This window comes from Pelophylax lessonae (genome assembly GCF_965119305.1).
Source record: "Pelophylax lessonae genome assembly, chromosome: 5".
In the NCBI taxonomy this organism is placed as follows: Eukaryota; Metazoa; Chordata; class Amphibia; order Anura; family Ranidae; genus Pelophylax; species Pelophylax lessonae.
The window spans coordinates 64492945-64515365 of NC_138772.1; the positions used below are offsets into that span (position 1 = coordinate 64492945).

The 22421-nt window shown below is 44.8% G+C and overlaps 2 protein-coding genes across 7 annotated transcripts in view; one reads left to right on the forward strand and one right to left on the reverse strand.

The window, feature by feature from the left end:
- The window catches only part of CLDN12 (claudin 12), a 29494-nt gene extending 19485 nt beyond the window's left edge, over positions 1-10009 (reverse strand). Inside the window, exon 1 of the mRNA XM_082259191.1 lies at positions 9938-10009. Coding sequence (XP_082115317.1) covers positions 9938-10006 — 69 coding nt within the window. The 5' untranslated portion in view covers positions 10007-10009. The remainder of the gene's footprint in view (positions 1-9937) is intronic.
- The window catches only part of ADAM22 (ADAM metallopeptidase domain 22), a 491004-nt gene that overhangs the window by 320552 nt on the left and 148031 nt on the right, over positions 1-22421 (forward strand). The window lies entirely within an intron of this gene.

Sequence of the window (22421 nt, forward strand, 5' to 3'; positions counted from 1 at the left end):
CTTTATTTAAAAAAAAAAAAAAAAAAAAAAACATAATATATTACACTTACCACCTCTGTGCAGTTGGTTTTTCACAGGGCAGTCCTGATCCTCCCCTTCTCAGGTCCCCCCTTCCTATCCAGTGTCCCCGACAGCAAGTAGTTTGCTATGGGGACACCCAAGCCGAGCTGCATCTCTGTGTGTCCATTCAGACACGGAGCTGCCGTTCGGCCCCACCCCCTCTCTCTCCTGATAGGCCGATCAATCAAAGTCAGTGAGCCAATCAGGAGGGAGAGTCCAAGCCTGGCTCCTGCTGGACAGAGGGGGCTCAGGTAGGTATTAGGGGGTGCTGCTACACCCAGAAGGCTTTTAATCTTAATTCAAAGAATAGAGAAACCTTCCTAACTTTACAACTCCTTTAAAGAGGTTTGGATTTTTACTGAAATGCCCGTTTTGGATGAACTGATGATTTAAAACTGGAACAGAAATGAAAAGTAGACCAGCCTAAAAACATGCCTTGTAGGTTCCCCATCAGATTGTCAGCTCTGCAGCCTATGCAAGGCTGAGAAGAACCTTCCATCTCCCAGCAGCTGATGGTTGTAGACTGGCCGGTAGGAATCCCTGCTTGGAGAGAACATAATGCGATTCTCCCACGCAGGCCACAATCTAACCGAATCAACTGATGGTGAGGGAACAGTCCTTACATTCTGAGGCATTCTAATGAGGCGCCAAAAAGGACATTTTTAGTGTGACAGGATTATCACTGATACTAATCCTGAGATAACATATTACTGTGATACTGGAAATCTCAGGGGAAATTTATACTCAATATTAGGTCTAAGGTAAAGAGACCCTTTCACCAAAAAAAAAAAAAAGTCAGTAAAAGCGTAGACAAATGAAAAATGTACACGGGTATTTTCTGTGTTTTTCTTTTTATTCACTTGCAATATATGTGAACTTTCTAGGGAATATGACTCCAGGAGGCATCAATTTCCTAGCCCTACCCCCTCTCTGCTTTCATTTCATAGCGCTCTCCTCTTCTGGGAGTTCCTAATTACTGTGTGTGCTGGCCCAGCTCCTCCACCTGCCTACATAACTTTATGTAGTTGCTAGGGAAGGAGCAAAAGGAAATACTATTGTGCGTGACTTGAGTGACAGCTCCAGGGCTACTGACATTACATCCAAGATGGTGGCACCCAACTGCAGTCTCGGGGCTTTTGGATGTCTTCACCACCTTTTTTTTTTTTTTTTTTTACGATCGCAAAAATATGTACAACCTTAGGGCACCCCCATTCTAAAAACATAAGAACTTACATTTTACTTATCAATGGGAAACCTAAGCCTGAGACAATGCAAACAACCACCTTGATTAAATTAAAGTGGTTGTAAAGGCTCAAGGTTTTTTACTTTCATGCATGTGTGTGGGAGCCTCCCCCAGCCCTCCTAATACTTACCTGAGCCCCATTGTGATGCAGAGATGTGCACAAGAGCCTCGGCTCCCTGGGGACTCTCCCTCTGCATTGTCTGAGTCAATCAAAGCTAGTGAGCCAATGCTTAAAGGGGGTGGAGCTGAGCCGCAGCTTTATGAGTGGACACACAGAGCAGCCGCTCGGGAGCGAGCCAGCTTGGGTGCCCCTATAGCAGGCTGCTTGCTCTGCAGGTACTTGGTAGGAAGGAGGGCCCAGGAGCACCTGCGGGGATCCGAGAAGAGGAGGATTGGGGCTGCTCTGTGCAAAACCATTACACAGAACAGCCAAGTATGACATGTTTGTTATAAAAACAAAAAAAAATAAATAAAAACACAAACTCACATCTTGCCTTTAGTATCACTAAGGCTCCTTTCCCATTAGCAGACCGATTGAGTCTGCCTGTCCGTTTTTCAGACGGACCTGATTAGACCCTCTATTGTGCTCTATGAAGCCCCGGCTGACACCTGCCGGCTTCCGATCCATTTCAGTCCGCTAAAAACCAAATGGAACCTATACCGTACCGTACCGAACCGTTCCGACACTATACCATGCGGTACCAGCAGTGGAAAAGCAAACCAGGCCAAGCAGGGCCGAGTAGAGCCGAGCTGGTACAAGCCGGTACTTGCAGTGGAAAAGTGCCATTACTCTCCCAACTGGTGCCACCAAATATCCTTATAGGCACACATTGCAGTAAGGCCCTTTTTGTTTTTTAATAGTAGACAAAAAGAGGAATCCCAATGTAAGCTCCAAATCAGGTCATGGGAGGGAGTCCCATGCTCCCCATACCCAGAAGTATCAGGTATTTCTATTCATTATTGGGGCGGGGGAGGGGAGGAGAGTGTGGATATTGGGAAGGCGGTAGTTGAGCAGTCCCTGTTGCTTTCCTCTGCATGAGTAGAACACAGACTCACAATATGCACAGCCTTAAATCCAAGTTTTAATATTTATTCTTTAAGAAAAGAACGCAATAAAAACCCAACAGAATATCTTCTAATAAATAACACGGCATTTTCTTCTGCATTCTATTCCCTGTGCACCTTTTTACATCTAGAATATTGAAGCTCTACATCCGCCTCTATTTTATTAAAACAAATGAATAACCAAACAGATGGAGCTACGGAACACTACAAAGGTTTATTGGAATAGGAAAAGTGATGTGCAGTCTGGCTTCTACTCTAAAGAATGCCGTTTTCCTTTTTTATATCATTTTCTGTTGAATTGTTCTGTAGTCATCATTGCACACTTCTAATAATGAAAGCACAATATACATCTCATAGTTCTAATGCAACTTACTAAATCTGGAGCAGATGTGTATGGCAACCAATCAGCTCCTAGCTTCAGCTTGTTCAGTTAAGCTTTGGAAATGAATGCTAGAAGATGATTGGTTGCCATGCACTGCTGCTCAAGTATTTGTCATTCTATAAAACATTAGTGGGGTAATTGGGAAAGTAAAAACATTTCAATGTCTAGTCCATTTATTAACCTGCTTTGCTCAATCAAAACCTTGTGCTAGAGTTCCAGATAGGAAAATAGCAAAAAAATGACAAGTCAATGGAAGGGGTGATGGGCACCAGGATCTGACATAGTGAAGATGTTAAATATTAACATTTTGTTTGGAGGAAATCTGTCTGAAGTCTATAGGACATAGAGAACAACTGGAAATAAATAGGGATTGTGTAAAAGTCCCCAATCAGTCTCTTTCATCATCAGATTTTAATGGCCTGAGGTTGCCTTTTGTTTGTGCATATATTTCCCTATTGTACAGCATTATGGCAGATGTTGGTGCTATACAATAATATTTTTATTAGGAAGGAGAATAGCAAGAAGACAGATCCTACACATCCATTAGAAAGACAGAACACATCTGGAGAATATACCCAGAGCAGTGGCTGTGAACTTGCAAGATGTAGGGGCTCCCAATTGCAGCCCCTGACAGCTCCAAAAGAGCTACATGTTTATATTCAGGATAAGAAGACTATCAGACTGCAGGGCGCAACAGAGGAGGGAGGCAGCCCACAGACTGCAGGGCGCGACGGAGGCAGCCAGAGACTGCAGGGCGCGACGGAGGCAGCCAGAGACTGCAGGGCGCGACGGAGGCAGCCAGAGACTGCAGGGCGCGACGGAGGCAGCCAGAGACTGCAGGGCGCGACGGAGGCAGCCAGAGACTGCAGGGCGCGACGGAGGCAGCCAGAGACTGCAGGGCGCGACGGAGGCAGCCAGAGACTGCAGGGCGCGACGGAGGCAGCCAGAGACTGCAGGGCGCGACGGAGGCAGCCAGAGACTGCAGGGCACGACGGAGGCAGCCAGAGACTGCAGGGCACGACGGAGGCAGCCAGAGACTGCAGGGCACGACGGAGGCAGCCAGAGACTGCAGGGCGCGACGGAGGCAGCCAGAGACTGCAGGGCGCGACGGAGGCAGCCAGAGACTGCAGGGCGCGACGGAGGCAGCCAGAGACTGCAGGGCACGACGGAGGCAGCCAGAGACTGCAGGGCGCGACGGAGGCAGCCAGAGACTGCAGGGCGCGACGGAGGCAGCCAGAGACTGCAGGGCGCGACGGAGGCAGCCAGAGACTGCAGGGCGCGACGGAGGCAGCCAGAGACTGCAGGGCACGATGGAGGCAGCCAGAGACTGCAGGGCACGACGGAGGCAGCAGGGCACGACGAAGGAGGAGGCAGCCAGAGACTGCAGGGCGCGACGGGAGGAGGAGGCAGCCCACAGACAGCAGGGCACGACGGAGGAGGAGGCAGCCAGAGACAGCAGGGCACGACGGAGGAGGAGGCAGCCAGAGACAGCAGGGCACGACGGAGGAGGAGGCAGCCAGAGACTGCAGGGCACGACGGAGGCAGCCAGAGACTGCAGGGCACGACGGAGGCAGCCAGAGACTGCAGGGCACGACGGAGGCAGCCAGAGACTGCAGGGCACGACGGAGGCAGCCAGAGACTGCAGGGCACGATGGAGGCAGCCAGAGACTGCAGGGCACGACGGAGGCAGCAGGGCACGACGAAGGAGGAGGCAGCCAGAGACTGCAGGGCGCGACGGGAGGAGGAGGCAGCCCACAGACAGCAGGGCACGACGGAGGAGGAGGCAGCCAGAGACTGCAGGGCACGACGGAGGAGGAGGCAGCCAGAGACTGCAGGGCACGACGGAGGCAGCCAGAGACTGCAGGGCACGATGGAGGCAGCCAGAGACTGCAGGGCACGATGGAGGCAGCCAGAGACTGCAGGGCACGACGGAGGCAGCAGGGCACGACGAAGGAGGAGGCAGCCAGAGACTGCAGGGCGCGACGGGAGGAGGAGGCAGCCCACAGACAGCAGGGCACGACGGAGGAGGAGGCAGCCAGAGACTGCAGGGCACGACGGAGGAGGAGGCAGCCAGAGACTGCAGGGCACGACGGAGGCAGCCAGAGACTGCAGGGCACGACGGAGGCAGCCAGAGACTGCAGGGCACGACGGAGGCAGCCAGAGACTGCAGGGCACGACGGAGGCAGCCAGAGACTGCAGGGCACGATGGAGGCAGCCAGAGACTGCAGGGCACGATGGAGGCAGCCAGAGACTGCAGGGCACGACGGAGGCAGCAGGGCACGACGAAGGAGGAGGCAGCCAGAGACTGCAGGGCGCGACGGGAGGAGGAGGCAGCCCACAGACAGCAGGGCACGACGGAGGAGGAGGCAGCCAGAGACTGCAGGGCACGACGGAGGAGGAGGCAGCCAGAGACTGCAGGGCACGACAGGGATGGTTGGAGACTGAGGACACAATGTAGGAGATAGAGGCTTTGGATATGTCACATAAGATTGCTAGAAATCACTTTCATTAGAATATCCTTATTTTAGTAAATGCTTCCACTACTGATTGCTAGGGTCTGCAAAGGATCACCCAGCAAGCACCAAAGGGCATCATGTGGCCGAGGACCACAGGTTGGGCACCAGGGTTCTAGAGAGTCAGAGATTCTTCACCCCATCTGGCCAGTAACATTTGTTTATCTGTAGGCACTTACCATGGCAGACTTCCCCTGACCATTGGCTGGTCGCTTTCACTTACCCCTGGGAGCTGCTAAACACCCCCCCTCTCCCTTGTGACCAGTATTGGTAATCCTCCAGTAACGTGTATTGACACTAAACTGGTCAGGATTCTCTTTTTACGTTTCTTATACTGGAGAAGTAAAACTACATATAAAGGGCTGGTCTCCAGTGGCAGAAAATGGTGCAGTTGGGGTTTGGAGTGTTTATTTTCCTTGAAACACCCAAAAACCATTTTGTACAACTGCGATAATGCTGTCGAGTAACACAGAACAGACAGCAGTGTTGCGGCACTTAAAAAAAAAAAAAAAAAAAAGGGAAAAAAAGCAAACCTAAGGATGATCACACACACAAGTGTAAAATGCATTTTCAAAGCATCTGCAAGCGTTTAATACGTGCCAGCACTGGTTACAAGCCCTTAAAATGGCCATAACTGGGACCATTGTCTTTTATAGAAATCCACTAGTTGCTTATGCGATCCCCTAACTGATGGGAGAAAATCCGGGTGCTATCATTTACCCCCCTCACTCACCACTCAGGAGGATCCCAGTCCAGTCCTTGGGTGATTTAGATGATCATAGTCTGTGTGTATCTTAAGAACTACAAGTGCCAGCAAGCATTAGTAAAACTGGTGTTCCCTATTCACACCTATAGCTGATCAATAATCATCCAATGATACTTACTACAGGACATTTCTCCCTATGGTCTATGTGATCAATAACTGTCTGATGATCCATACCATAGGACTTTCCTCCCTACAATCTATAAGGTGATCAGTACTATAGGCCATTTCTCACTATTAACTTTACAAGTAATTGTCAAATTATTAATATGATAGAACATTCCCCTCTATGATCTATATACGTGATCAATACCATAGGACATTTCTCCCTATTCTCTATATAGGTAATCAATCTATCTACATTATAGGACATTCCTGCCTATGATCTCTTTAGGTGATCAATACTATAAGTCCTAGATTGTAAGCTCCAACGAGCAGTGCCCCCAGATTCCGCCTGTATTGTAACTGTAATGTCTGCCCTCATGTTCTAAAGCTCTACACAAAATGTTGGCACTACAGTATATAAATCCTGTATACTAGGCCATTTCACCCTATCCTTAAATATATAAAGGATCCATAATTGTCAAATGATTGATTCTATAGGACATTCCTCTCGAAGATCTAAATAATCAATCAATACCAGAGGACATTCCTCACTATGACCTATACAGATGATAAATAATCAATACTATAGGACTTTTCTTCCTATGATCTATATAGATTAGTAGCATAGGACATTCCTCCCTATGATCTATATAGGTGATCAATAATTGATTAAAACTATAGGACATTTCTCCCTATGATCTGTTCAGGTGATCAATAAACATTCCTTCCTATGATCTATATAGGTAATCAATACTATTGGACATTTCTCCCTAAGATCTATATAGATGATTAATAATAATCATTCAATAGTATTGTACATTCCTCCATATGATCTGTTTAGGTGATCAATACACATTCCTCCCTATGATCTATAAAGGTGATCAATAATTGATTAACAGGATAAGACATTCTACCCTATGATCTTTTTAGGTGATCTATAAACATTCCTTCCTTTGATCTATATAGGTGATCAATAATCAATCAATAATATAGGACCTTCCTCCCTATGATCTATATAGGTGATCAATAATCAATACTATAGGACCTTCCTCCCCATGGTCTATATAGGTGATCAATACTCAATACTATAGGACCTTCCTCCCTATGATCTCTTTAGGTGATCTATAAACATTCCTTCCTTTATTCTACATAGGTGATCAATACTATAGGACATCACTCCCTATGTATGATCTATATAGGTGATCAATAATAGATCAGTACTATAGGATATTCCCCCCCAATGACAGTATGATGGTCAGTGGAGGGGGGGGGTCTATCATAATATACAGAACATTCAGTGATCTCTGTATATATATACACACACATATACACACACAGGGAGTGCAGAGATCTCTCTATACACATGGAGTGGATCTCTCTCTATATACACATGGAGTGGATCTCTCTCTATATACACATGGAGTGGATCTCTCTCTATACACACATGGAGTGGATCTCTCTCTATACACACATGGAGTGGATCTCTCTCTATACACACATGGAGTGGATCTCTCTCTATACACACATGGAGTGGATCTCTCTCTATATACACATGGAGTGGATCTCTCTCTATATACACATGGAGTGGATCTCTCTCTATATACACATGGAGTGGATCTCTCTCTATATACACATGGAGTGGATCTCTCTCTCTATACACATGGAGTGGATCTCTCTCTATATACACATGGAGTGGATCTCTCTCTATATACACATGGAGTGGATCTCTCTTTATATACACATGGAGTGGATCTCTCTCTATACACACATGGAGTGGATCTCTCTATATAGTATACATGGAGTAGATCTCTCTATATAGTATACATGGAGTAGATCTCTGTATATAGTATACATGGAGTGGATCTCTCTCTACACATGGAGTGGATCTCTCTCTATACACATGGAGTGGATCTCTCTCTATACACATGGAGTGGATCTCTCTCTATATACATGGAGTGGATCTCTCTCTATATACATGGAGTGGATCTCTCTCTACACATGGAGTGGATCTCTCTATATACATGGAGTAGATCTCTGTATATAGTATACATGGAGTAGATCTCTGTATATAGTATACATGGAGTAGATCTCTGTATATAGTATACATGGAGTAGATCTCTCTATATAGTATACATGGAGTAGATCTCTCTATATAGTATACATGGAGTAGATCTCTGTATATAGTATACATGGAGTAGATCTCTGTATATAGTATACATGGAGTAGATCTCTGTATATAGTATACATGGAGTAGATCTCTGTATATAGTATACATGGAGTAGATCTCTGTATATAGTATACATGGAGTAGATCTCTGTATATAGTATACATGGAGTAGATCTCTGTATATAGTATACATGGAGTAGATCTCTGTATATAGTATACATGGAGTAGATCTCTCTATATAGTATACATGGAGTAGATCTCTGTATATAGTATACATGGAGTAGATCTCTGTATATAGTATACATGGAGTAGATCTCTCTATATAGTATACATGGAGTAGATCTCTGTATATAGTATACATGGAGTAGATCTCTGTATATAGTATACATGGAGTAGATCTCTGTATATAGTATACATGGAGTAGATCTCTGTATATAGTATACATGGAGTAGATCTCTGTATATAGTATACATGGAGTAGATCTCTGTATATAGTATACATGGAGTAGATCTCTGTATATAGTATACATGGAGTAGATCTCTGTATATAGTATACATGGAGTGGATCTCTGTATATAGTATACATGGAGTAGATCTCTCTATATAGTATACATGGAGTAGATCTCTCTATATAGTATACATGGAGTAGATCTCTCTATATAGTATACATGGAGTAGATCTCTGTATATAGTATACATGGAGTGGATCTCTGTATATAGTATACATGGAGTAGATCTCTGTATATAGTATACATGGAGTAGATCTCTCTATATAGTATACATGGAGTAGATCTCTCTATATAGTATACATGGAGTAGATCTCTCTATATAGTATACATGGAGTAGATCTCTGTATATAGTATACATGGAGTAGATCTCTGTATATAGTATACATGGAGTAGATCTCTCTATATAGTATACATGGAATAGATCTCTGTATATAGTATACATGGAATAGATCTCTGTATATAGTATACATGGAGTAGATCTCTCTATATAGTATACATGGAGTAGATCTCTGTATATAGTATACATGGAGTAGATCTCTGTATATAGTATACATGGAGTAGATCTCTCTATATAGTATACATGGAATAGATCTCTGTATATAGTATACATGGAGTAGATCTCTGTATATAGTATACATGGAGTAGATCTCTGTATATAGTATACATGGAGTAGATCTCTGTATATAGTATACATGGAGTAGATCTCTGTATATAGTATACATGGAGTAGATCTCTGTATATAGTATACATGGAGTAGATCTCTCTATATAGTATACATGGAGTAGATCTCTCTATATAGTATACATGGAGTAGATCTCTCTCTCTATATAATACATATAATATACATACATACAGGGATTGCGGCAGAGAGGTCTCCCCTCCCCCGGCACTCATACACCCCCCCCCCCCCCTCTAAGCGATCATGAGTCACCTCTGCTGTCTGATCAGACCGGAGAACACACACAGCCCGATCTTCTATCACAACCTGTAGCTCCTCCAGCCAATCATGGATCCGCTCTCCCAGCACAGCAGAGATCAGGACAGGCGGGAAGTTCCTCCCCCGGTGGAGGTGAGGCGGTAGAACGCGGACACAGAATGTAAGAATGATCGGAGGAGAAACATTCCATACAGACCTTCCAGCCGTACGAGCTCCGGATCACAGCAGCGCTGGGAACTGGACTCCCACACACCGCACCGAGCATGCGCAGTACTGCCGGCGGGGGGGCTTCGGGGACTGTAGTCCGCAGGAGCGCCATGCGGCTTACTGTCTATGTATAGATGGACTACATTTCCCACAATCCTCCGGGGGAGGGGTGCTGCAGGCGAGGTAGAAGTTTGTGTTGTTGTCGGTGTGAGTGCAGGTGGTGGGGACAGGGAGGATTTCCTCCTCCGTGGGATAGTAACACCTTGTGGAGAGGAGAGGAGAGGAGAGGAGCTGCTCACTGAGTTCAGGGCTGTGCTGTGACTGCACACAATGATAGAAGACTCTTCCATCCTTCATATTTTATTATAACATTTATTAGTATAACATATGAGAGTGCGGAGTAAGGAAGGTGAACTTCTTAACCACTTAAGCCCCGGAAGATTTTACCCCCTTCCTGACCAGGGGGTATTTTGTGATTCGGCACTGCATGACTTTAACGGACAATTGCGCGGTCGTGCGACGCTGTAACTAAACAAATTTGACGTCCTTTTTTCCCCACAAACAGAGCTTTCTTTTGGTGGTATTTGATCACCTGTGCGATTTTTTTTGATCATGCGCTATAAACAAAAAAAGAGCGTCAATTTTGAAAAAATAACAATATTTTTCACATTTTTTTTATGAAATTCCCCAAAAAAAAATGTAAAAATCAAAATTTTTTAACATTTTAGGCCAATTTGTTTTCTGCTACATATGTTTGGTAAAAAAAATCGCAAAAAGCGTATTTTGATTGGCTTGCACAAAAGTTATTGCGTTTACTAACAAAGGGAAAGATTTTTGTCATTTTTATTGTTTTTTTTTTTAAACGAGTAATGGCGGCGATCTGCGATTTTTTTTTTTTTTTTTTTTTTTTTTTGCGGGACTGCGACATTGCGGCGGACAGATCGGACCCTTGACTGACATTTTTGACACTTTTGGGGTTACCAGTGACATTTCTACAGTAATCAGTGCTATATATATATGCACTGTTACTGTAAAAATGACACTGGCAGGGAAGGGGTTAACTTTATTTGAGAGGGAGGGGTTAAAGAGGAAGTAAACCCTCCTCTACAACTTGTACCTATAGGTAAGCCTATGATAAGGCTTACCTATAGGTACTGTAAATATCTCCTAAACATGTACCGTTTAGGAGATATTTACCTTACATGTCGCCAGTGACGTCACTGGCGCATGCGCTCTGAAGGAACGGCCGATCGTGCCATTCCTTCAGAGCCCCGTGCCGTGACTGTCGGCTCCCGCGCGCGTGCGCGGGAGTGACGTCACCGCGGCTCCGGCCAATCAGATGGCCGGATGCCGCGATCCCGGAAGACGGGCGACTAGACATGTCACCCGTCATAGAGGTGAGTGAGCGGCACGGCGGGGGCTCGTTCTGAGGTAAGTATTGCATAATGAGCTAGTATGCGATGCATACTAGCTCATTATGTCTTTCTTTTGCATGGTGTAAAAAAAAAAAAAAAAATTTATACGAGTTTACAACTTCTTTAAGTGTGTCCCTAGGGGCGTGATTCTAACTGTGATTGGATGTGGCTTTACATGTAACAGCAGAGATCTACGGTCCTACATAGCAGGACCGTATGATCTGTGCTGTTACACAGGGGAGAATGACAGGCGGCTTTGTTTACATTAGCCGCCTGCCTTTTTCCCGCTGTATCCGACGATCGCGAGTGACCGGCGGACATTGGGTCCGCCGGTCACTCACGCAAGGGGGTCCGTGAGCGAGCGGGAGCACGCCTCCAGCGGCGCACGCTCGCTCCCTAGACTGTCACAGGCTAGCGATGTAGACCTACGTCACTTTGCCTGTGAGGGGCTGACCGCCGACGTAAATTGTCGTTAGGCAGTCGGCAAGTGGTTATTAAAGTGAAATTAACCGCTTATCTACCTGGGTCATTTTTACATTTTTCCGCACTCATGCCTAAGTGGCGGTTCACACATATACAATGTCAGACATCACATGTGATTCGCACCGCACGCAAAGTTCTGCAAATCACATGCAATGTCTGTGCAATGCGAATTCTGCATGGCTGAATTTGCATCGTATTCAGACCAAAGTCGCGCAGGACCCTTTTTTTGGTCTGCACCAGAATCTGATCGCATGGGCGTTCACACTTATGCGTTCCGATTCATGTCCGAAACTGACAGTTCGAACTGCGATATGCAAACTGATCTGGGGGTGTCGTTAACTTTGTATTGACACCCCCAGCGATTCGCATATGGCAGTGTGAACTGCCTGCGATGCGGGAACCCGCAGTGCATCACACCAATGTGAACCGGCACTAAATCAGATTTTTTTTTTTTTTTTGCTTGAAAATTACTATAAACGCCCAAACGAGTATATTATTATCTGAAGGAAGAGAGCCTGGAGAATAAAATAGTGGCAGTTGCATTTATTTATTTATTTTTTTGCATATTTGCACAATTATTTATTAAACACAAATCAATTGTTAACAAACACAACACATCAACCAATTGTGGTGAAGTATAAGGCTGGGTTCACGCTTGATTCCCAGCAGGGGTGCATCCCTGTTCTCTGTCTCAGGGACCAATCAGGCGCAAATGTTTGCCTGAATTCAGACCTCAAACTGAGCCAACGACACACAATTCACTTCGCAGGTTGCCCCAGAGATGTGTGAACCAACTTCATTAGGAGCCGGTCACACTCTCCAATTGTCATAAGTGTGAACCTGGCCTAAAAGATGGGGTGGAGTAAACAGATAGGAAATTGTAGAACATCCAGATATGCAAGTGAGGCAAAGGAAAAAGGGAGACTGGAAGATTAGGGAAACAAGCATATCTGGACAAAAGGGGATTTAATTGTGCCATATAAACATTAAGAGTCCATTCAGACTAGCAAGACTTGTCAGGCGACTTGGTCCCGTTCTAATAGGAGTGACACAAGCCGCTCCGACTTAGAAAAAGGGTCCTGTGCTACTTTGGGGCGACCTGGAGGCGACTTGCATTGACTTCAATTATATGAAGTCCGTGCAAGTCGCGCCGAGGTCGCGGTGCACGCTGTGCACCGCGACTTCACAGGTCGCCCCGCAAAGTCGTGTCGCGCCAGTCTGAATGGGCTGTAAATGAGTCAACAAATATATAAAAAAAGTATCAAAATGTATTTAAACATTTGAATTGTAACATTTGATTCTAAAAACTGGGATAATCATTCTAGTTATACATATTCTGATACATATCTCCAGATAGGAGGTGTGTACAAAGGTTCACTGATGGATCGACGCGTTTCACTGTAGTAGCTTCATCAGGATCCAGCAAATATACTTCAGAATGGCAAACATAGCATAAAGTTTATCTAAGACAAATAACAATACATATATTAGGAAAAACAGCAATACACTAGACTAGAGTGCTTATACAAAACATTGAGATATTTTTAACAAATATGGAGCATATCCAGCTAAACTTAACGAAATTGAGAAAAATCTCCAGAATGGACTGTTTCATAAACATATGAAATTCATAAGTACAGATAAGGGGCAGGAGAGGAAAGAGAGAAAAAAAAGGGGGGGATGGGGGGGGGGGAGGTGAGATTGTCGAAGTGCAGTGAACCAAAGGGGGGGAGGACTTCAAACCAAGTTGAAGAGTGGGAGAAGAGGGAGGAGAAGAGGGGAACCCGGCAAAAATTCTAAATAACACAGAGATTATAAAGGCGCCAGAGTTCCCCTTCATATAAAAGCAAGCCAGACAGTCTTATGGTGTCAGATCATCCTATGAGTCTGTTAGGCTGGGTCATTTATCCAGAAGTCTGACACCTGTATGTTAGATAGTCGTGGAAAAAGGGACTTGAGAGATGTTGTGTAGGGAATAACAAAAATTAGGATAAAAATGAAGGGGGAGTGGCAAAATACAATGTGGGATACGTAAAACCTGTGAATCTGAGAAAAATGCATTAAAAGATACCAAAATCGTGAGGGTATTCTAAAAAGGTGCTTAGTTGATAAAGGGTGTGTAGAGATCCCCAGAATAGAATAAACAGGGGAAATGAGAGGGGCAAAATATTTTGGGGAAAATTCCTTGGTTCCACCCCCTATCCACCAAGTATTGCTCATCTTAGAGAATACAAAACTAAAGCCCCGTACACACGTACTGATCGTCGGCCGAACGATCGGCCGTCTTTTGTCCAGGGCTGTCGTGTCTGTTGAAAACTGCAAAAGACTGCACATGAATTTTGTCGGCCAACAACAGCCGACTGCAGAAGTGATGTCATGTGATGGTTAACTTTCCTTGTCTTTTTTATTTTCTGAGCATGCCCAGTCTTGCAAATCTGCTGTCTGTCGGCCGAATTCTGTACTGACTGGCGAACAATCGGCCGTTCTGGTGACGGCCAAAAAATATTTTAAAGTCTGCACGACAGATTCTGTTTGGCCAAAAATGTGCTGTTGGCTGTCGGAAGCATCATACTTAACAAGCCTACAATCGGCCGATCGGTCGGCGGCCGAATATTTACGGCCGACAATCGGTATGTGTGTACGGGGCTTAATGCCTCGTACACACACAACAATTGTTGGCCGTGAATTTTCGGCCAACGTCCGATCGGCCGATTGTCGGCTTGTTAGTATGATGCTTCCGACAACCGACTCCGACTTTTCGGCCGAACAAAATCTGGTGTGCATGCTATAAAATTTTTGTTGGCCGTCAACAGAACGGCCGATTGTTCGTCAGTCAGTACAGATTTCGGCAGACAAAAATCAGATGAGCAAGACTGGGCATGCTCAGAGAAGAAAAAACACACGGAATGTAAACCAGCACATGACATCACTTCTGAAGTTTGTTTTTGTTGGCCGAGAAAATTCGTGTGCAGTCTAGAGCACATTTCAACCAACACAACAACACTGGACAAAAGTCGGCCGATCGGTTGGCCGATAATCGTTGCGAGTGTACGAGGCTTAAGTATCATTGTCATATTTGTCTGCAGCACAATGGCTAAGTGGTTAGCACTTCCACCTGGTAGCACTGGGGTCGTCGGTTTGAATCCGAACCACAGCACTACATGCCTGGAGTTTGCAGGTTCCCTCCCACACTCCAAAGACATGCTGGTAGGCAAATTGACTTCTGTCTAAATTGTACCTACTAAGTACCTGTAATAAAAATAGAATGAATACATTTGTGGTGCTAAGTAATTTGTGAATGATAAAAATCCATAAATTAGATCACTTGCAGCCAGCAACAATAGACCTCCCCTAGCAATAATACACCCCTGGCAACAATAGATCTCCTAATAGCCAGCATCAATTGATCCTTCCCTCAAAAGTAGATTCCCTCAGCAACAATAGACCCTGCCAGCAACATTAGATCTCCTAGCAGCCAGCATCAATAGACCCTTCCTTCAACAATAAATCCCCCACCAGCAACAATAGACCTCAACAATGGATCTGCCCCTGCAACAGAAGACCCCCAGCACCCCCCCCCCCCCCCAACATACATTCAATGCTGGAGGTACCAGAACTGATTTCCCCTGCGTTCCAGCTGAAAAAATACGTCTATGTATATAAATATACACACAGTATGTATATATCTTTTATTCTCAGTTGTCAGGATTGTCATATGTTAATGCTTTTATTTATTGGGTACGTCTTGATTTCCCCAGATGGGCCTGTAATCTGTCGATGTTGTGCTATAATGTATTCTCCCTTTGATGCAAAGTATATTTGCAATTATGGGCTCAGTTCCAGAAAGCACAAAGCTACTTTCATGTGTACCCGAAGAGAATAAAAATGAATGGAGGGAAGAGCACAAAGCTTCATTGCCCATCACTGGTGCCTGCGTCACTACAAGAACAAAGACAACTAAATTTGTTCACCCAAATAAAAGAAACATACTGAGAAAAAAATGGAGGCTGTCTGTGTCCCATTGGGAGGTTCCCCTTCACTTCCTACCCTAGAGACACAACAGGAAGTGAGAGGAAATTGTTACAATATGAAGGGAATTCTCCTCTTAAGCCAGTCTAGATTCGAACTATGAATGGGCGTGCTGAATGTACCTTATGGCTCGTTTCCACTGAGCTTTCTGGTACGGTACGGTACGGTACGCTATTTATGCCATTTCCATTGTGAATGGTACCCTAATTCCAAACCGTACCGTACCACTTTTTGGGACCCTTTCGTTGGGGTACCAAGCACATTAGTACCGTACTAACAGGGTGGAGCTACACTCTGCAGAACTTTGATTGGTTGACAGAGAATCGTCTATCACAGCTTTCCTGCTACACCACGCCTATCATGAAAGGGTACTATTGGCAGTGGAAACGCAATGTGTACCGTTCCGAACTGTACCATACTGAAAAGAACCGTACCGTACCACTCAGTGGAAACGAGGCACAAGTTGACTGACTGCCAGATTCCCTTGTGATTATCACTAGTGACCGTTATAGTTTATAAGTTATATATTACAGTGCAGCCCAATTCCTTCATTTAATATAATTCATAATTATCAAAGCACAAGTGAAAAAACGAATATTAACCGCTTGCCGCCGCCCGCCGTCATATGACGGCGGAGCGGTGTGACCATTATCCTGGGCCGCCGTCATATGACGGCGGCACTTTAAGCAGGGCAGGCGCGCGATCGCGTGCGCGCCACCCTGCACTGCCGGTGTCGGGGTGTCCCCGGGACACCCCCCGTCACCGGCAGGGGGGAAACAGCCAATGGGCGTGGCTGTTTCCCACGTGATCGGCTGTGTTCCAATGACACAGCCGATCACATTGAAGGCGCCCACAAGATGACTGCGCATGCGCGATCGGGAGCGCGCAGCGCGGTCATGTCGGTGGCACTGTGTTCCGTAGGAACACAGCTGTCACCGGCGGTAGTAAACAGTCACTGACAGTGACTGTTTACTATGTGATCGGCTGTGAATCCATTCACAGCCGATCACAAAATGTAAACAAAGAACAGTAACTCAGTGTTACTAGCTCTTCTCTCCTCATACAGTTTCCAGTATGAGGGGAGAAGAGCTAGAAATAGTGAGTTACTGCTCTGTACACATGTTACAAAGTAAAAATCACACTAATAAAGGTCCCCACACAGTCCTCAGCCCCCCCAATGTCACCTGTCACCCAACAGTCACCTCATCAGTGCCCAGAAATTGACACCCATAACGTTCACATGTGAGCGTAGCGATCGCAGGCAGAATCACTGCGATTCTGCCCGCGATCCGGAAATCATTGCAAATCGCGGGACGCCTGTGCGTTGCCCCTGATTTGCAATAGCACCCCAAACGCTGTGCGATGTTGCCGCCATTTCCGCCTGCCGAATCGCGGTAACATCGCGCAAACATCGCATGACGCCCAAAAAAGGTACAAGAGTTTCTTTGGATCGTCATGCGTTGTTTGCGCGATGTTACCGCGATTCGGCAGGCGGAAATCGCAGCAACATCGCACAGCGTTTGGGGTGCTATTGCAAATCACGGGCAACGCACAGGCGCCCCGCAATTTGCAATGATTTCTGGATCACGGGCAGAATCGCAGTGATTCTGCCCGTGATCGCTACGCTCACATGTGAACATAGCCTAAAGTTCACCGGTCACCAGAGACTGCCATCAGTACCGCCGTGCACCATCGCCCGTCACCTGTCACCCATCAGTGACCATCGCCCGTCACCTGTCACCCCATCAATCACTGTCACCCCATCAGTCATCGTCACCTGTCACCCCATCAGTCATCGTCACTTGACACCCCATCAGTGATCGTCACTTGTCACCCCATCAATCATCGTCACATGTCACCCCATCAGTGATTGTCATCTGTCACCCCATCAATTATCGTCACCTGTCACCCCATCAATCATCGTCACCTGTCACCTCATCAATCATCGTCACCTGTCACCTCATCAATCATCGTCACCTGTCACCCCATCAGTCATCGTCACCTGTCACCCCATCAGTCATCGTCACCTGTCACCCCATCAGTCATCGTCACCTGTCACCCCGTCAGTCATCGTCACCTGTTTGCCATATACATGCAATCACTTACTGACCGCCTAACGACTATATGCGTCGGCCATTAAAAGCTAAATACTGGGGTTATGGCAGCAGATAGCCCCCCTAACCCCGGTATTTTTTGAAACGGCGGGCGGTCGGCTTTCAGATAAGGGTGGTCCCAGTGGCGGATTCGCCGCGGAATTACCCTTACGGTGCAGGGGAAGATGTGCCCCCCCCCCCTCCTGCCGCGTCCCAGATGTTTTCCCAGCTTACCGGACCAGCCGGCAGCGGGGAAAACTATCCGATCCCGGATCCTCAGAGACAGGAAGTCGAGTGAGGGCAAGATGGCCCTCATTCAACTCTATGGTCTTGGAAGACCGGAGCTACGTCAAAAGACGTTGCCTAGCAACCGGTTTAAAGGGCCGCTTTTTTTTTTTGCTTTTTTTTTTTGCTTTTTTTTTTTTCCTCTTTCAACAATTTTTTTTTTTTTTTCTTTTTTAGTGTAGTTGTGAGGTGTGAGGTCTTTTTGACCCCAGATCTCACAATAAAGAGGACCTGTCATGCCTATTTCTATTACAAGGGATGTTTATATTCCTTGTAATAGGAATAAAAATGATCAAAACATTTTTTTTTTTTAACTGTGTAAAAATAAAAAATAATAAATAAAATAAATAGGAAAAAAAAAAAAAAAAATTAAAGCGCCCTGTCCCCGTTAGCTCGCGCGCAGAAGCAAACGCATACGCAAGTCCCGCCCACATATGTAAACGGTGTTCAAACCATACATGTGAGGTATCGCCGCGATCGTTAGAGCGAGTGCAATAATTTGAGCCCTAGACCTCCTCTGTAACTCTAAGCTAGTAACCTGCAGAAATTTTGAAAATGTTGCCTATGGGGATTTTTAAGTACCAATGTTTGGCGCCATTCTGTGAGCATGCGCAATTTTGAAGCATGACATGTTGGGTATCTAATTACTCGGCGTAACATTATCTTTCACATTATGGAAAAAAATTGGGCTAAATTTACTGTTTTCTTATTTTTTAGTTCAAAAAAGTGAATTTTTTTCAAAAAAATCGCATTTGGAAGACTGCTGCGCAAATATGGTGTGATAAAAAATATTGCAACGATCTCCATTTTATTCTCTAGGGTCTCTGCTAAAAAAAAATATATAATGTTTGGGGGTTCAAAGTAGTTTTCTAGCAAAAAAAATGATTTTAGCTTGTAAACACCAAGTGTCAAAAATAGTCTTAAAGTGGATAAATGGACAACTTTGTGTAAAGCGCTACTTGGATGTGAGGCCTATGTATGTGGCCAGGCTGTGAAAAAGTGTTACACATGTGGTATCGCCATACTCAGGAGGAATAGCAGAATGTATTTTGGGGTGCAAGTTTTGCTATGTACATGCGATGTGTTAGAAATATTGCATAAATGGACAGCTTTGTGTAAAAAAAAATGTGTTTCCATTTTCTTTCCACATTTTCCAAAAACTTGTGGAAAAAAATGACATATTCAAAAGACTCATTATGCCTCAAAAATTATACGTTGGGCTGTTTGCTTTCCAAAATGGGGTCATTTTATGGGGGTTTCCATTGTCCTGGTGCTCCAGGGCCTTCAAAAGTGCGATAGGTTGTCAGGAAATGATATGTGTAATTTGTGCTCCTAGAATGCCGGACGGGGCTACTTGAATGTTAGGCCTCTGTATGTGGCCAGGCTGTGAAAAAGTCTCACACATGTGGTATCGCCATACTCAGGAGGAGTAGTAGAATGTGTTTTGGGGTGTAGTTGCAAGTATACATGTGCTGTGTGAGAGAAATAACCTGTTAATATGGCAATTTGTAAAAAAAAAAAAATAAAAATAAAAAAATCTTCATTTTGCAAAGCATTGTGGGAAAAAATTACAACTTCAAAAAACTCATCATGCCCCTTATTAAATACCTTGGAATGTCTACTTTCCAAAAAGGGGTAATTTGGGGGGTATTTGTACTTTCCTGACCTTTTAGTGTCTCAAGAAATGAGATAGGCCTTCAGTACATCAGGTGTGATCAAGTGTGATCAATTTTCAATGATTCGCACCATAACTTGTGGACTCTATAACTTTCACAAAGACTAAATAATATACACTTATTTGGGTTTTTTTTACCAAAGATAAGTAGCAGTATAAATTTTGGCCAAAATTTGTGAAGAAAAATGACTAATTTGCAAAATTTTATGACCGAAACAAAGAAAAATGCGTTTTTTCACGATATTTTCAGTCTTTTTTTATTTATAGCACAAAAAATAAAAAACCCAGTAGTGATTAAATACCATCAAAAGAAAGCTCTATTTGTGTGAAAAAAAGGACACAATTTTTGTATGGGTACAGTGTTGCATGACTGAGTAATTCTCAGTCAAAGTGTGAGAGCGCTGAAAGCTGAAAATCGGTCTGGGCAGGAAGGGGGTGAAAGTGCACTGTAGGCAAGTGGTTAAACAAATAGAAAAAATAACTAAAATGTCTCTAACAGTCTCCCTGTATGTGCATAGGATATCTTCCCAACTCACACCACTGTGTTCAAAAAACGTGACAAAATAGTCTTCACAAATGTGTCCTGTGAAGCACCACCTCTATACAAAGTGCCCGCTCACCTCCAGAATCACACCCCACTACAGAGTCTCATTCGCCTTTTACACTCCTCCTCTGAGTATCCCTGTATTATGGTATGGAACCGCCCCTCCAATGTGGCTCAACACTCGCCCTCAAAATATTTCCACTCGACGAATGCGAGCAGCGGAGTGGAAATTTTGAGGACTGATTGTATTATATTTGACTTCTCAATTAACATCATGAATTTAGCCACTTAACGCCCACCTGCCGGCCACAGTTTTAGTGCGGCAGGCTGGCTCGGCTGCACAAACCGATGTAGTACTACATCGGTTGCACACATGGTGCTGGGGGGGCGAGGGCACGCCGCCGATGTAGTACTACATCGATTGCGCACGTGGTGCTGGGGGGGCGAGGGCACGCCTCCGCCGGCACGCTACCACCCCCACTAGGCAGCAGGGAAGCCACCGGGCACCCATGATGGCTCCCCACTGAGAGAGAGGAACGGTCAGTTGTTGTAAACACAGCCGACCGTTCTTCTCTCTGAAATGATCACAGAGTGCCTGTGATCCTTCTATATAGGATCACAGATCTCTATGGTTATTTCACAAGCCCCTCCCCCCACAGTTAGAGAATACTCCCCTAGGCTTACAGTTAACCCTTGGATCAACCCTAGGTTAACCCCTTCCTTCCCTGCCAATGTCATTATTACAGTAACTGTGCATATTTTTTAGCACTGATTACTGTAGTAATGTCACTGGTCCCCCCAAAAGTGTCAAAAAGGTCAGTTAGGGGTCCGATCTGTCCGCCGCAATGTCGCAGTCCCGCTAAAAATCGCAGATCGCCTCCATTACTAGTAAAAATAAATAAATAAAAATGACATAAATCTTTCCCGTAGTTAGTAGACATGATAACTTTTGCGCAAAATACGCTTATTGCGATTTTTTTTTTACCAAAGATATGTAGCAAAATACAAATTGGCCTAAAAGGATGAAAAAATTTGATTTTTAATTTTTTTTTTTTTGATAATGTTATATAGCAGAAAGTGAAAAATATTGTTGTCGCTCTTTTTTTGTTTATAGCGCAAAAAAAAAAAAAAAAAATCGCACAGGTGATCAAATACCACCAAAAGAAAGCTCTATTTGTTGGAAAAAAAAGGACATCAATTTTATTAGGGTACAGCGTCGCCCAACCGCAAAATTTTCCATTAAAATAACGCAGTGCCGAATCGCAAAATATGGCCTAGTCATTAAGGGGGCAAATCATTCCAGTCCAGAACTGGTTAAATGAATATAAATTTATTGTTGGCCATTATCGGCACCTTTAGCGCAAGAAAAACTGAAGAAAAATGTATCCCCTAAAATTCTATGTATGTCTTCCCACTGGTTCGTTGCACTTCTGTTGTGGTGTTAAAAATCCTGGAAAAGCAAAAATTTTCAGCGCTATTTTTGCTTTTCCATTGTCTTCATAAATTGTCATTCGTTGTTGCTGGCTGCTGTATATTTAGGGATGGCGCAGTAAACAGTACAACCGTGTTAACCTTCTTAGCGGTATTCCCGAGTGTGGCTCCGGGCTACATTTCACTGTCGAAAGCGGTAACCCCGAGCCACACTCGGGGTACCGCCAGAAGCATCGCTGGATCCTTGTAGAGGGGTTACTTACCTTGTCACCGGGATCCAGCGATGTATGCGGGCGGTGTGCGGGAACGGATCTTCCGCCCAATGCTCTCCGTGCCCCAGCTTCCGTCTCCTGCGACGTGGCATTCGCAGGGGGGTGGAACCGGCGGCAAATTCAAATGTAAAACACACCAAACACACTGATACATAGCAAAATAAAATAAATTCACATTAGATTGCCCCCCAGTGCCCTTTCCTGCAGTTTTACTGTACTTTTTATGTATATATATAAATATATATA